Here is a 12,141-nt window from a genome sequence, read left to right as displayed (position 1 = left end):
GCAGCAGCATTTTTGTTCAGCCCTACCCTGTATATCCTTCATGTTTTGTGCCTCTTTTTTTCCCCTGAAAATCTAGGACAGAGCTGAACTCATCCATGCTGAAGCCTTGTTGGAGCAGTGCAGGGAGAGAACTTTGTGGTGTCAGACCTGGGCCTTTGTATTACAAAAATGGAACAGCCAGGAGCTGCACGGAGCACTTAAAGCTGTGTCAGCTTTAAATGTGCTTGTAAAGACGAGAGGGATGATGTGAAAACCTCTCTGTGCTTGTGTTTGTGTGTGTTAGCACAGGGAACAGGGCGAGGGAGGGAGGGAGAACTTTAATCATCACAGTTATTTTCCTTTGGAGAAGACGAGGAGAGGACTGAGGGTGACTTTGCCATGGTGACAGTGGAGCACTGAGAGTTTAATGGAGCTTCCAGTGAGATGCTGCAGTGCTGCTGGTCGGGCTGGCTCTGTGCAGATCCCCCTCAGTGTGAGCAGGGCTCTGGGTGGGTTATTGCAGAGCTGGGGGGTAAAGGCAGGATTTAATGACATGCTGGTATATAGGGCCATAAACGCATTTCAAGTGCTATGCAACTTCACTGTTATGGCCTTTTTTATTCCTTTTTAGAGCTTTTATGGTTGCATCAGAGTCTGTTCTTGGGACTGGGGCTGGGGTTGGCTTGGGAAGGATGAGTGTCTGGAGCAGAGCTGTGCCAGGGCTCCACAGCACCAACAGCTGCTCCTTTTTATGAGTTTCAACAGTTTTTTTCCTGGCAAGTAGTGCTAGAATTTGGAACTGCAGCAGGCTCTAGTCCAAAGCTTCAGGAACCGAGGCTGCTGTTGATGGTGGTTCTTCGTGGCAGTATTTGGCATCAGACTGGAGCATCGTGTGACACCCAGAGCTGAGAGCAGAGGGGTGTGGAGCACCTTGGGTGACAGCCCTTGTTTGGCTTCAGGGCCTGGGGTTGTTCTGGGGTTCTATTTAACAGCCCCATCACACACCAAAGGGCACAGGAAGGGAACTTTCTTTACCACGTTTAAGTTTTTATTATAACGTGATTTTGTATTTAATTTAGTTAAGGCAATTTACACTTCAGTTCTTAAGTAACGACAATAACAACTAAAAAAAAAAGTAAAACATGACACCAGAGATGAAACTAAAACACAGGACACCCCTTCACAGTGAACTCCTGTAAACCTGCAGGCTCCTACTACTGCTGCCCAAAGACTCTTGGTCCACAGAAGGCAAAAGACTAGTTCACACTAGGACAAGCTCAGCTCCTCATCTGGTGAGTTAATTAAATTAAATCCACCTCCTTGAGTTCAGCTCCTCTTTACTGCACCACAAGATGAACAGAATTCTTTAAGTGGAGGGGGATGAGCGTGGAGCAGGCCCAGCAGATACCGTGGCTGGTTTGCAAAGATCCACAGGGACTAGTGCCACTTGGAATAAGTTAAATATTGCAGCCCTACAGCTACTTCCCCCACACCCGAGGGGATGGAGCACATGGAGATAAAGATACAACCCTCCACATTTGCAAAATAAAAGAGTTATTGCAATGAGGAATAAAAGTCCTGTATGATTTATCTTCCTACAAGGGCAGAGTAACACCTGGGCCCAGGTGTGGGGAGGGATCCGGCCAGTCCCTGCTCCTGGGATTGCTTACAAGCGCTCTAAGGGAAATGCTGCCTGGGAGGCCCTTTCCGTGTGGTCTGTCGTCCCCAGACAGTGACATCCGTGCCTGGAAGCCAGGGATGAGCAGCCTCCTGAGCTGGCACACGGTGCAGTCCCTCGGTGGTGCCGGTGTCTCAGTGGTTCATGGTGTTCTGGACATCCACAAACCCCATCCTCTGCCTGCGCTTCCGCTGCTCCGTCATCTGCGGGTCAGACAGGGACAGGGGTGAGGCAGGAACCTGACACACTCCCCCTGAGTCTGACTGTGCTGCTTTGAGCCTCTGCCAGAAAACCCTCGGAGTGGCACCATCCAAAACCCACGTGTCCCAGGTGTCCCCAGTTCCCCCAGAAAGGAGCTGCGGGAGCCCTTGGCTTGTATTGTACTTGCACTGCCCTGGTGTCTATGCTGGGGAGGACAGGGGTTCCCCTTTCAACAGTGTCCAGACCTGTTCCTTGAGCTCGTTCAGCTGCGAGGTGAGGTGGGACACCAACTTCATCGTGGTGTTCAGTTTGTCCTGCAGGTTCCGGATCTCGTTCTGCTCCCCTTCCCCTTCATTGCTGACCAGGGACATGGCTCGCATCCGGGGGAACCAGTCCAGGTTCTTGTTCTGGAAAGGCAACCATGGGGAGGGGGAGTTGGAGGTGGGGAGAAGAGGAGGAAGGAGACCTGTGTGGGTCTCACAGGCAGCCCGTGCTTAGGGATTAAAAAATTCTCTTTGCAAACATCGTTGCACGTTTCCCACAAACCGTCTATTTCTCGCTTATTTTGTGCAGCCTTCTGGGCTCACGTGCAGAAGTTTTTCCTTCCTCAATTTCCTTTCCCTCTCTTGCCTTGAAACCCCCTCGAAGCCACACTCCCTCCTGCCTGGTTCAACCCTTAAACTCATGGCCAAAACCATCAAACAAGACACTGGTGGTGCTGGCTGGGATGGCAAAGTGGAAATAACCAGCTAAGGACGAACTGAGGCACTTCTGCATTACTGAATATTTTCCAAAGGGAGTTCTGAGAGCTGTTTCTCTCTGGCCAGCCCCTCGCTCTCAGCATCCCCAGGGCAGGCGGGCTGGGATGGCCCCAGGGGCCCTGTACCTTTATCATCTGTGCCACGTAGCTCTCGGGCCCCGTGTAGTCCGTCTTGTTCTTCACCCGCACCAGCACGATGAAGTACAGGTAGTTCCACATGTTGTGCTCGTATTTGATGTGCTCCTCAAAGGACACGGTCTTGTTGTCAAACTTGTCCCGCTCCAGGCCTGGGAAAGGCAGTGGAGGTTGGAGAAGGGGAGGGAGGAGAAGGTAAGAACTGAGCAGCAAACGTGTGTAAGGACGTACAGACAACCCCATCCTCTCCCAGGGGGGTCCTTCAAGTGCTTTTAATAATTAGTTGGCATTTAGCACGCAACAAACCTACAAACCCACAGGCCAGGGGGAAATCACAGAACAGCAGAATGGTTGGGGTTGGAAGGGACCTTAAACCTCACCCAGTTCCAACCCCTGCCGTGGGCAAGGACACCTTCCACTAGCCCAGGTTGCTCCAAGTCTTGTCCAACCTGGCCTTAATCACTGTTCAAGAGGCTTCTATTAAAAGTCCTGCTGGCTGTGCCTCTGCCCAGGTACCTACATGCATGAAATGCACCCAGAGGATCTTTAAAAAAAAAAAGGCACTGAGACTTACTAGGGTTTTCCTTTTTTTTTTTTTTTTTTGGATGCCTTCTGCTGACTGAAAGTATTCCAGAACATTTTCTGTACTTTATTTCTTTAGTAATATGCTGCTTTTTTTTCCTCACTGACTCAGGGATGGTCTCAGGAATGAGATGGACAATGTGGTTTTAGTTTAACACCTCATTAACAGGATGAGGAACAACATAGAGCATTTTCCTCTCAGCTGTGTCCTTGTTTAAAACCCTCACAGTGCACTGACCCCTCACTGAACAGATTTAAGTTTTGCAGTGATAAATAAAAAACAGAAACCAGCTGAAATTCTTTTCCTCCCCCCAATCTTGGAGGGGAGGAAGAACTTTGGGGCAATTCCCGTGTTCCCAACGCTCACCACAGATGAAACAGGTGGTCTTCAGGATCTCTTCCTTCTTCTGCTTCTCACTCCTCAGATCAGCAAAGGTGTCAATAATGACCCCAAAGATGAGGTTAAGGACGATGATGATGACGATGAAGAAGAAGAGGAGGTCGTAGACAACCCGAGCAGGAAACAGGGACTCCTGTAAGGGATGAGAGGGAGAACTGGGTGTCCTGCACAGCTCTGGCCATACAGTGAGGCAGCATGGCTGCAGCAGAGCTGAGGGCAGAGCTGAGGGGACAGAGCTGGGACTGGGAAGGGAGGAGGGAAGCGCTGGAGGGGAGCACGGGGGACAGAGCTGGGATTGGGAACGGAGGAGGGAAGTGCTGGGGGGGAGCATGGGGGACAGAGCTGGCTGTGTCCCAGGCAGGGAGGGCAGTGGTACAACAGGGAGGGCAGTGGTACAGCAGTGAGGGCAGCAGGGTTGAGCAGCTGTGCCCCAGGCAGGGAGGGCAGTGGCACAGCAGGGAGGGCAGTGGCACAGCAGGGAGGGCAGTGGCACAGCAGGGAGGGCAGCAGGGTTGAGCAGCAGGGAGGTCCCGGGCGCTGCCCCACTCACGTCCTTGGAGGGTTTGCGCAGGATGTCCCCGACGCCGCCGCCGTTGCGCAGCCCGTGGTTGAGCACGGTGACGATGCACATGAGCAGCGTGTCACAGGCCCGTTCCCACGGCTCGGGGTCGGGGGCTACAGAGGGAACAGGGGCCAAGCTCAGGGCACGGGCAGGGCTGCAGCTCCAGGCCCTCCCGGGGGGGTGGCTCTGGTGGAGCAGGAGCCGGTGCCACTGTGGGTGTCCCAACCTCCTCGCCCTGCAGGGGTTTGGCCGAGTGCTCCTGGAGCTCAGCTGCCTTTATGACTAATTGAACCTACTCCGACGTTTTTTATGCCAGGGTCAGTGCAAAACTCACAGGCCTCTTGCCTGGTGTGTGCTGCTTGTTTCCATCTTGGAAAAGCTGGGATTTTTTCCCAGCTGGCTGGCAGGCAAACCTACTCTGCCACAAAGAGTCAGCCTTCCTAAAAGGAGCTCTCTTACCTTCCAAGGCAGTGGGCGCAGCTGAGCAGCTGATTTTGTCACTGCTGCACGACTCCATGAGGGTCTCCATGTTCCTTTGCATCCCCAAGGGATCATCTGCAAGGAACAGAGACCACAGCCCTGTCAGAGCAGCCACTCTCCTCGGCAAAGCTCCTCAGCACTTCTCCACTGCTTCCGAGGAGATTCCAAGCCTCTTGGAAAAACGTTGCTTCATGTTCTCCTGGATTTTTCTAGGCTTTGAATCTTTAGCTCAGGGTTCAGCGAGACCCCGCAGTGCTGACCCTTCACTTGCAGCTCTGTGCCCCCTTCTCTGCCACCACCAACCCCACACCCTGCTCTCTGCAGCACGAGGTCCCTGTGTCAGCACAGGCAGGTGCCTTCTGTGTGACCCCAAAACCAGTGCACCCAGTTTCCAAGTGCACACACAGAGAGAGGGGTGTGTGTCCCTGCAGTGGGGAGGGAGCAGAGTCCCAACATCCCACGCTCTGCCCGGTCCTGAGCAGGGCCAGGGCTGACCAACCTTTGCTGTCGGGCAGCCGATCCACCTCCAGGATGAAATCATCCTTCAGGAACAGGAAGCCCACGATGGAGAAGAGGTAGACGAGGATGAGGGCCAGCAGGGCTGTCAGCAGGATGGAGCGGCCGTTCCGGGTCACGCTTTTGATGACATTAAACAAGGTCTCCTCACGGTAGATCAAGTCAAACAACTGAAAGGACCCAGGAGCAAAGAAATGCTGCAGGGTGCTTTTCCTGATAATGTCTGGCCTATCTATATCCCCTTTTATCCTGAGATCTTGGATCACTCAGCAGACCTTGACTAACTTTTGCACAAAGCCTTTAAGTTTCCCGGCTTACGGAAGGGAAGCAGAGAAGAATGAAGTGACTTATGCACAGCAGGAGAGCCAAGAATAGGCCACATTCACCCTGGCTCTGCCCTCCCCAGCTCACGTTGTCTCCCAGCTGACCCAGATAAAGTACACAGCAGAGATTAGAAGGAGAGATAGAGCAGAGGACCAGGAGAGAGACAGCAATAGATACCGTCGGGAAGCAGAAAGATCAGCCCACACAAAGATCAGAGCTCAGGGAATCGTTCTCCCTGCTATCAATCGGTCCCTGGAAGGTGTCACGGGAACCTTCCGGCTTCTAACACACCACCCGTGCCCCAAAGCCCTGCATTCAGTGTACCAGGATGCTGTAGAAGAGCTCGTGCACGAAGAGCCCCAGGACGCTCGTCACGATGTAGCCGACGTGGTACAGGAATTCCACGTCCATGATCATGGCCTTGTACCCACGGATGAAGGTCCCTCGGTTGCCCACGAAGCTCACCACGAACACGATCTTGTTGGTCAGCTGGGGACAGCCAGAGACAGGGGAGGGTGGGGTTTGCTGCACCCCGGGGATGTGGAGCAGCCCCCGGTGCCCCCAGCCCGGGCAGGACTCACGTTGAGGGCCCCCAGGATGTTGAGGGTGAGCCCGATGCCCAGGTAGTAGATGGAGCGCAGGATGAGGGCCACGAGCAGCGGGCGGACCCCGTAACGCTTGGTGAACAGGGCCATGATGGAGAAGCAGATCAGGATCCAGAAGAGCAGGGAGATCAGAGGGGAATCCAGCACTCCTGGGAAGGGGAGACCCGTGGGTATTAAATGGCAGGAGGTGAAATGCAGCTGCCGGGCCGTGCAGGAGCACTAACGAGCTCGTTATCAGAGAGAGAGATGCTGCTGGACTGCAAAGGCTTGTATTGATTCAGATGGCTCTTACTGATAACATTTTCTAACATCTTTTATCCAGGATCTCACTGCAGATGATGGAGGCTTTGCCTGACAACAGGAATGAATTCCATCACTGTTTCCCACATTTTGCAAAAAGGGAAAGTGCAGCCCAAGGAGAAGAGAGATTTCCCTAAGAAGGAAGCAGTGGGAGGGCTGGAAACTGAAATCCTGACTCAATCCCTTCCTTTGCCCAGCAGGAAAGACTTGGAGCTTTAGGGGCCCAAAGGAGATCAAGGATAAGGGCAGCACAAGGACACGGGGACCAGTTTTCCTGCCTATGAGGATCCCTCTCCCTTCGACCCCGAGGAGCAGCAGGTACTGGGGCACTTACCCATGGAAGTGGCTTCCACATAGGGGTAGAAGAAGGCAATGATGATGTTGATGAAGACAGCCAGGTTGAAGGAGATGCTTCCCCAGAGCGTCATTCTGCGGGAGAACCAGTACATCAGCGGCATGCCTGGGGGGAGAGGAGGCAGACACACAAAGCTCAGCCAGCCTCGGGCCAAACAGGGAGGCTGAGTCCTCCCAGACCCCCTGGGTCCTCCTGGACCCCTGATGGGCTCAACTCAGGGCAGCTGGTGGCCCTGGAGTGACCCAGCCTCCCACCCCTTCCAAACGTTCATAAAATGCTTTGAAAACATCCCTCCCCATCTGCTGGAACAGGACTGCACCTTCCAAATGGGGCTGCTCACATTCCTTGGTTTCCCAGCCCTCTGGCCTGCTCTGACACCTTGGGATCAGGTCGGCTCTGTCCTCCTTCAGAGCTGTCCCCTACCCCCAGGCTGCCTCCCAGTATCCACAGTGTGACTCCCTGCCCAGCTCCTGGGATTTACAGCCAGGACTTCACCCTGGTGCAGCCTGAAAGCCCCTGAGCAGCTCTGCAGGGTTTATTTCCCAAATGCAGCTACTGGATCCTGGCTTAGGAAAAGGCAACCGGAAACAGGTGGAGAGAGGGCTTTCCAGGGAAAACCCCTCAGGTGGAATCCCAGGGAATGTGCTGTAAGGTGCATCTCAGACACGAGGGACTGCACTAACAGGGGGGGAGGATTCACACCCCTGGGGTCTTTAACTCCACTCCCTGCACACACTGCTGGCTGTGGGGCTCTATGGAGCAAGGGGAGCCCGGGGATGCCATTTCCAGGCTGCTGCCAGGTTTGCAGCCCTTTCCCAGCAGGAATTTCCCCCCCCAGTTTCCCACAGGGGCCAGGGGAAGGTCTGCCTGGCTCTTACTGCGCAGTTTCTTCTGCCACTCCATCTCGTTGTGGAGGAAGGAGGACTGGTCGAAGAAGTCGCTGACTTTGCTGCCCTGCTCGTCCTGCTCCGTGGTGGTGAACAGCCGGTACTTGGTCTCCTTGGTGAGGAACTCACAGATTCCAGGCACGGGGAAGATGATCTGCTCCATGCTCCGGTCCAGGCGCACGATCTGCGGGAAGCAGGGCAGGGAGCCATCGGATCCTGCCCTGCTGCAGTTTCCTCCCTCCCAGACCCGGCTGTGCCTTCCCCTCCTGCCTCCCCTCCCCAGGACCCAGATATCACTGGGCACTGTCTGGAAGCCTCTGAATTGCCCTGGGGCAGAGGCAGCCCTGGCTGTGCTGAGGAGAGCTGGGAGCACGGGAGCCCATCTGCAAGGGGATCCATGCCAAGGATGAGGATGGGGCTGCTGGATCAGCTGCATCCCACTGCTGCTGGGAGAGAAGGGAAGGCTCTGGGAGGCAGCTCATCCCTCAGCTCCAAGGGCTCTGCTAATGCTCCTGCCAGCACAGGGACGGGAAGGGGGGAAGGCTCCTGGTGCAAAATAATGGGGCATGAGGTGCCTGGAGCCTTGTGGGATTCATGGATCGTGGGCAGGCTGGAAACCCCAGAGCCAAGAGGTCTTGCCTCGATCTGGGACGTGTGTTTCTCATAATATGCCAGTGGATCCTCCTCTTCCTCCTGCACCGGGGCCGTGGACTTCAGCATCTGCGACAGCTGCTTGTTGTTGAGGCTGAGCTGGGTGGGGAGAGGGAAAGGAGAGGGAGAGGATGAGTGTGGCTGCAGCCCGGGGCCAGCTCTGACTGCTCCGACAACGCGCCTCGACATCTCCCCAGCTGAGGAGGTTCCGAGGCAGAGCAAACGAATTAAAGCTTCCTAAAGGGGTGCGAGGGCTCCCCGCGGTGACAGACACTCGATTCCCTGCAATAATTACATCCAAGTGCTGCTAATCCACAAATTACCAACCAGTGCTCACAAAACCCCAGGGAAATCATATTCCTGCTGAATCTTGTCGGGATCTGAGGTAAGAAAAAACAGCGAAAGACTCAGGCCTTCCTTTCTGAAGGGAAGGGGAGAGAGTGGGTAACAGCAGGACCCCCCAGGGCCCCCAGCCTGTGTCACCCCGTGGCTGAGCCCCACACTGAGGTGTCTTTCTCTCTTTAGTCCCCCTGGGGAACACCAAAACCCATCAAATCCTGAACAATAAAGCCCAGGTGGGCTCAGTAAGGGCGGGAGACTCTTTGCAGCCCCTGGTCAGGGCGGCTCAGAGGGGCTCTGCCTCCACCCCTGAGGCCCCTCCATACCATGGATGAGATTCCCTCCTCCTCTTCCTCCTGGATTCGCTTCACCGGCTTCAGGAGCTGCTGCAGAGACTTGTTGTGTCGGGAGAGCTGGAAGAGGGACGTGGACAGTGAGCACAGGCTGGAGGGTGGACAGTGGCAGCCACAGGAGTGGGACACGGGGGTGGGATGAGGGGTGCAGGAGGAGCAGGATGGCAACTGGGGGCTGGCTTTCTACCAGAGCCAAAAGCTCATTTCCCAGCCGTGCCTCCCCAGGGAGCCCAGTCTGGCTGGGGGGAGATGTATATAAACACAGAGAGAAATGTGCAGGCTGTGGGCAGGAGCCCAGCCTGCAGGTCCCTGCTCTCACAGCTCCCCACCTGCAGCGCCAGGATATAAATGTTGTGACCGACTTCCCGGGGGGAAACCTCGGCGTTCTCACACTCCTCCTCCTGCAGATAGGCCTTCTTAATCACATCCACCTGCAAGGCAGCACAGGGGCAGTGAGTCCTCCCCACCTCCCTGCCTCGGCCTCCTCCTCTGAGAAAACCCCTGGGCAGGGAAGCTGCAGCAGGAGGACCAAGTGAGGTGGGTATTGGATGCAAACCAGGAAATGCAGCAGGACCTGAGGCACAAGTTCCCCACGGGCTGGGGGCTCAGTGGGGCCAGGCTGGGGCATTCCCAGTTCCCTTACCAGCTCCTGTGGACGGAGGCTGATGAGGATCCGCTCGGCATTTTCGCTGTCGTGCCTGCTCTCCATGAGGGCCAAGAGCAGCTTGGAGGCATTGTCCTGGTGGGGAGAAGCCCTCGCTGAGGGGAGCTGTGCCCTGCCACTGCCCAGGGCTGAGGGGTGGGCAGAACCCCCCTGTGCCTGGCCAGCTGTAACCCCCCTGTGCCAGAGGCACCTGAGCCTCGTGTGGTGGAGAAGCACCAGCCCCGTCCCACCGAGCCCATGTGCCCCCACACCCGAGGGTCTGACACGGGCAGGGTCCCCTGTCCAGTGAGCACCTCACCCCACAGCACAGCCTGGGACCCTGCCAGCGAGGCCATGCAGTGGCACAGATGTGCAGTGACACAGATGTGCAGTGACACACACGTGCAGTGACACACACACACACACACGTGCAGTGACACACACACACACACACACGTGTGCCCACCACCCCAGCCCGGGGCTCTGGGTACCTTGAGCTGCAGCACCAGGTCCATGCGGTACTTGCAGAGGGGGCTGATGTCGTTCAGGATGAGGGCTGTGATGATGTCGATCCCGTTGGACTCGTGGGTCACGATGCAGCTCTGGGGGAGCCAAGGCAGTGAGTCACTGCACAGACCCTGCCAGTCCTCCCAGCTTCACCCTCCAGCACAGCCCCGGCCCCAAACGCTGCCCTGCCTGCAGCCCTGACTCTGCCCAGTCACCCCAGGAGCCCCAAAGCCCCAAAGCTCCATCTCCCTGCAAAGGGCACCGCTCACACCACTGAGCCCTTTACCCCTGTTTGCATCACCACATTATCTACCCAAGCAGCAGCTCCTGACCTGGGCAGGAGCCCCGTGACCCTGCTCACGTTCTGTTCCTGTTCACACCCTGAAACCAAACCCCATCCCTGCCTCTGCTGCTTCCCCACACATCCCCCCGAGGACCCTCAGGGAGCCCCCCAGACCTGGTTCTCGTGGCAGGGCCCCTGGCAGTACTCGGTCAGGGTCTCCAGGGTCTGGGTGATGAGGGCCACGTTGTACTCGTTGATGTAGAGGCCCAGCAGCCCCAAGCCCCCTGTGGTGCTGCCACACATGATGTCCAGGAACTGCAGCGTCTCACACACCAGGTTGTAGTTGGTTTTGTTGTTCTGGCACCGCAGGAAGTTCTGTCGAGCAAAGCCCAGGGATGAGGCCAAGTGGCACCACTTGGGGGGCCAGTCCTGATCCCTCTGCCAACACCCCTCCAGCTGCACTTTGATGGATATTTGGGCTGGGACCATCCCTGTAACCCACAGCCCTGGAGAGCAGCACTCAGTCCCACAGCCAGTCCTGCCACGAACGGCTCCTTCCCCAGCACCAGGTTATCCACAGGGGATGGTGCACTGCAGGTGGGGAAACTGAGGCACAGAGCAACTGGTGCAATGGCTTTTTGGGACCAAACTGGGGCAGAGCCCAGCCCTGCCCCACCCCAGAGCCCGGGAGCCCCGCGGCCAACCTGCAGGTCCCGGTTGTGGTTCTCGCAGAGCAGCTGCAGGAAGCGCAGGATGGGCTCCATGATCAGCACCGTCACCCCCATCTCGTTGTTCTGGCCCTGCTCCCCCGTGTCGTGGCCCTTCCGGAACCCCACGGCCATGGGGTACCGGGTGGGGGTGCCGGGCAGCAGGAAGGTGTCTCCTCGTCCTGGGGGGAAATCCCACCCATCAGCACCGGGCTGCCCGAGGAGCCAGGGCCGGCCCTGCCCAGGGCACAGGGTACCTTTGGTGCCAGGGTCCGGCTCGTCCTTGTCCTCACGAGGCTTGTTCCCGATGTCACTCATGTTCACGGACACCGTGGACTTGGTCTCCTGCTGCGCCTTCTTCATCCGGTCGTGCAGGACCTTGAAGAACTTCTCAGACTTCTTGTCGCTCGTCATGAGGTTGTAAAAGGATTTCTGGGAGGAGGGAGGGACAGTTGTTCTGGTCCAAGCTGTCCCTGCCTGCCCCTCTGAGCTGGCAGCCTCAGCACATGAGACCTTGTCCGAGAGAACCTGGGGTTCGCTTGGAACCCCACGGGGTTTTTCACACACTATTTTTTGGCTTCCCTGTGATAAAGGATTTGGGATAACCCTGGAGTTCCCGTCCAAGAGCCACAGCCCCGAGCCATTTTAGGAATACCCGGCAGAGGGCATCAGCAGGACTCCAGAAATAACCTGGAACCACCTGCCCCTTCCACAGCCTCCACAGATCCAGCCACAGAGCTGGAAAGCTCAAACCATCAGATTTTGGCACAAACACAGGCAACCAAGAGGTATTTTGGCCAAACCCACCGCCCAGGGCTGAGCCCTGCCCTGTGCCCACGCCGTCTCTGTGCTGGAACTGTCACTCTGCCCGCCCCAAACCCGGCTGCACGACCC

General features: G+C 56.5%; 1 protein-coding gene across 2 annotated transcripts in view; it reads right to left on the bottom strand.

The window, feature by feature from the left end:
- Positions 1–1,005: 1,005 nt before the first annotated feature.
- Positions 1,006–12,141, bottom strand: part of ITPR3 (inositol 1,4,5-trisphosphate receptor type 3) — a 36,129-nt gene continuing 24,993 nt past the window's right edge. Inside the window, exons 40-58 of one of the 2 annotated variants that reach the window (XM_027695138.1) lie at positions 11,505–11,679; positions 11,245–11,429; positions 10,715–10,915; positions 10,242–10,352; positions 9,751–9,846; positions 9,437–9,538; positions 9,081–9,167; positions 8,404–8,514; positions 7,756–7,948; positions 6,857–6,982; positions 6,199–6,371; positions 5,942–6,106; positions 5,277–5,463; positions 4,757–4,852; positions 4,286–4,410; positions 3,703–3,868; positions 2,745–2,905; positions 2,104–2,265; positions 1,006–1,860 (exon numbers count right to left, since the gene is read on the bottom strand). In XM_027695138.1, the coding sequence (XP_027550939.1) occupies positions 1,792–1,860; positions 2,104–2,265; positions 2,745–2,905; positions 3,703–3,868; positions 4,286–4,410; positions 4,757–4,852; positions 5,277–5,463; positions 5,942–6,106; positions 6,199–6,371; positions 6,857–6,982; positions 7,756–7,948; positions 8,404–8,514; positions 9,081–9,167; positions 9,437–9,538; positions 9,751–9,846; positions 10,242–10,352; positions 10,715–10,915; positions 11,245–11,429; positions 11,505–11,679 (2,691 nt within the window). In that variant the 3' untranslated portion in view covers positions 1,006–1,791. Of the gene's footprint in view, positions 1,861–2,103; positions 2,266–2,744; positions 2,906–3,702; positions 3,869–4,285; positions 4,411–4,756; positions 4,853–5,276; positions 5,464–5,941; positions 6,107–6,198; positions 6,372–6,856; positions 6,983–7,755; positions 7,949–8,403; positions 8,515–9,080; positions 9,168–9,436; positions 9,539–9,750; positions 9,847–10,241; positions 10,353–10,714; positions 10,916–11,244; positions 11,680–12,141 lie in introns of both variants that reach the window. The other variant, XM_027695137.1, reaches the window with a different exon arrangement.

The sequence above is a fragment of the Neopelma chrysocephalum genome, unplaced genomic scaffold (genome assembly GCF_003984885.1).
Source record: "Neopelma chrysocephalum unplaced genomic scaffold, ASM398488v2 Primary Assembly neopelma1_100, whole genome shotgun sequence".
Lineage (NCBI taxonomy): Eukaryota > Metazoa > Chordata > Aves > Passeriformes > Pipridae > Neopelma > Neopelma chrysocephalum.
The sequence above is the reverse complement of the archived record's forward strand: the minus strand, read 5'-3'. Positions and strand labels throughout refer to the sequence as shown.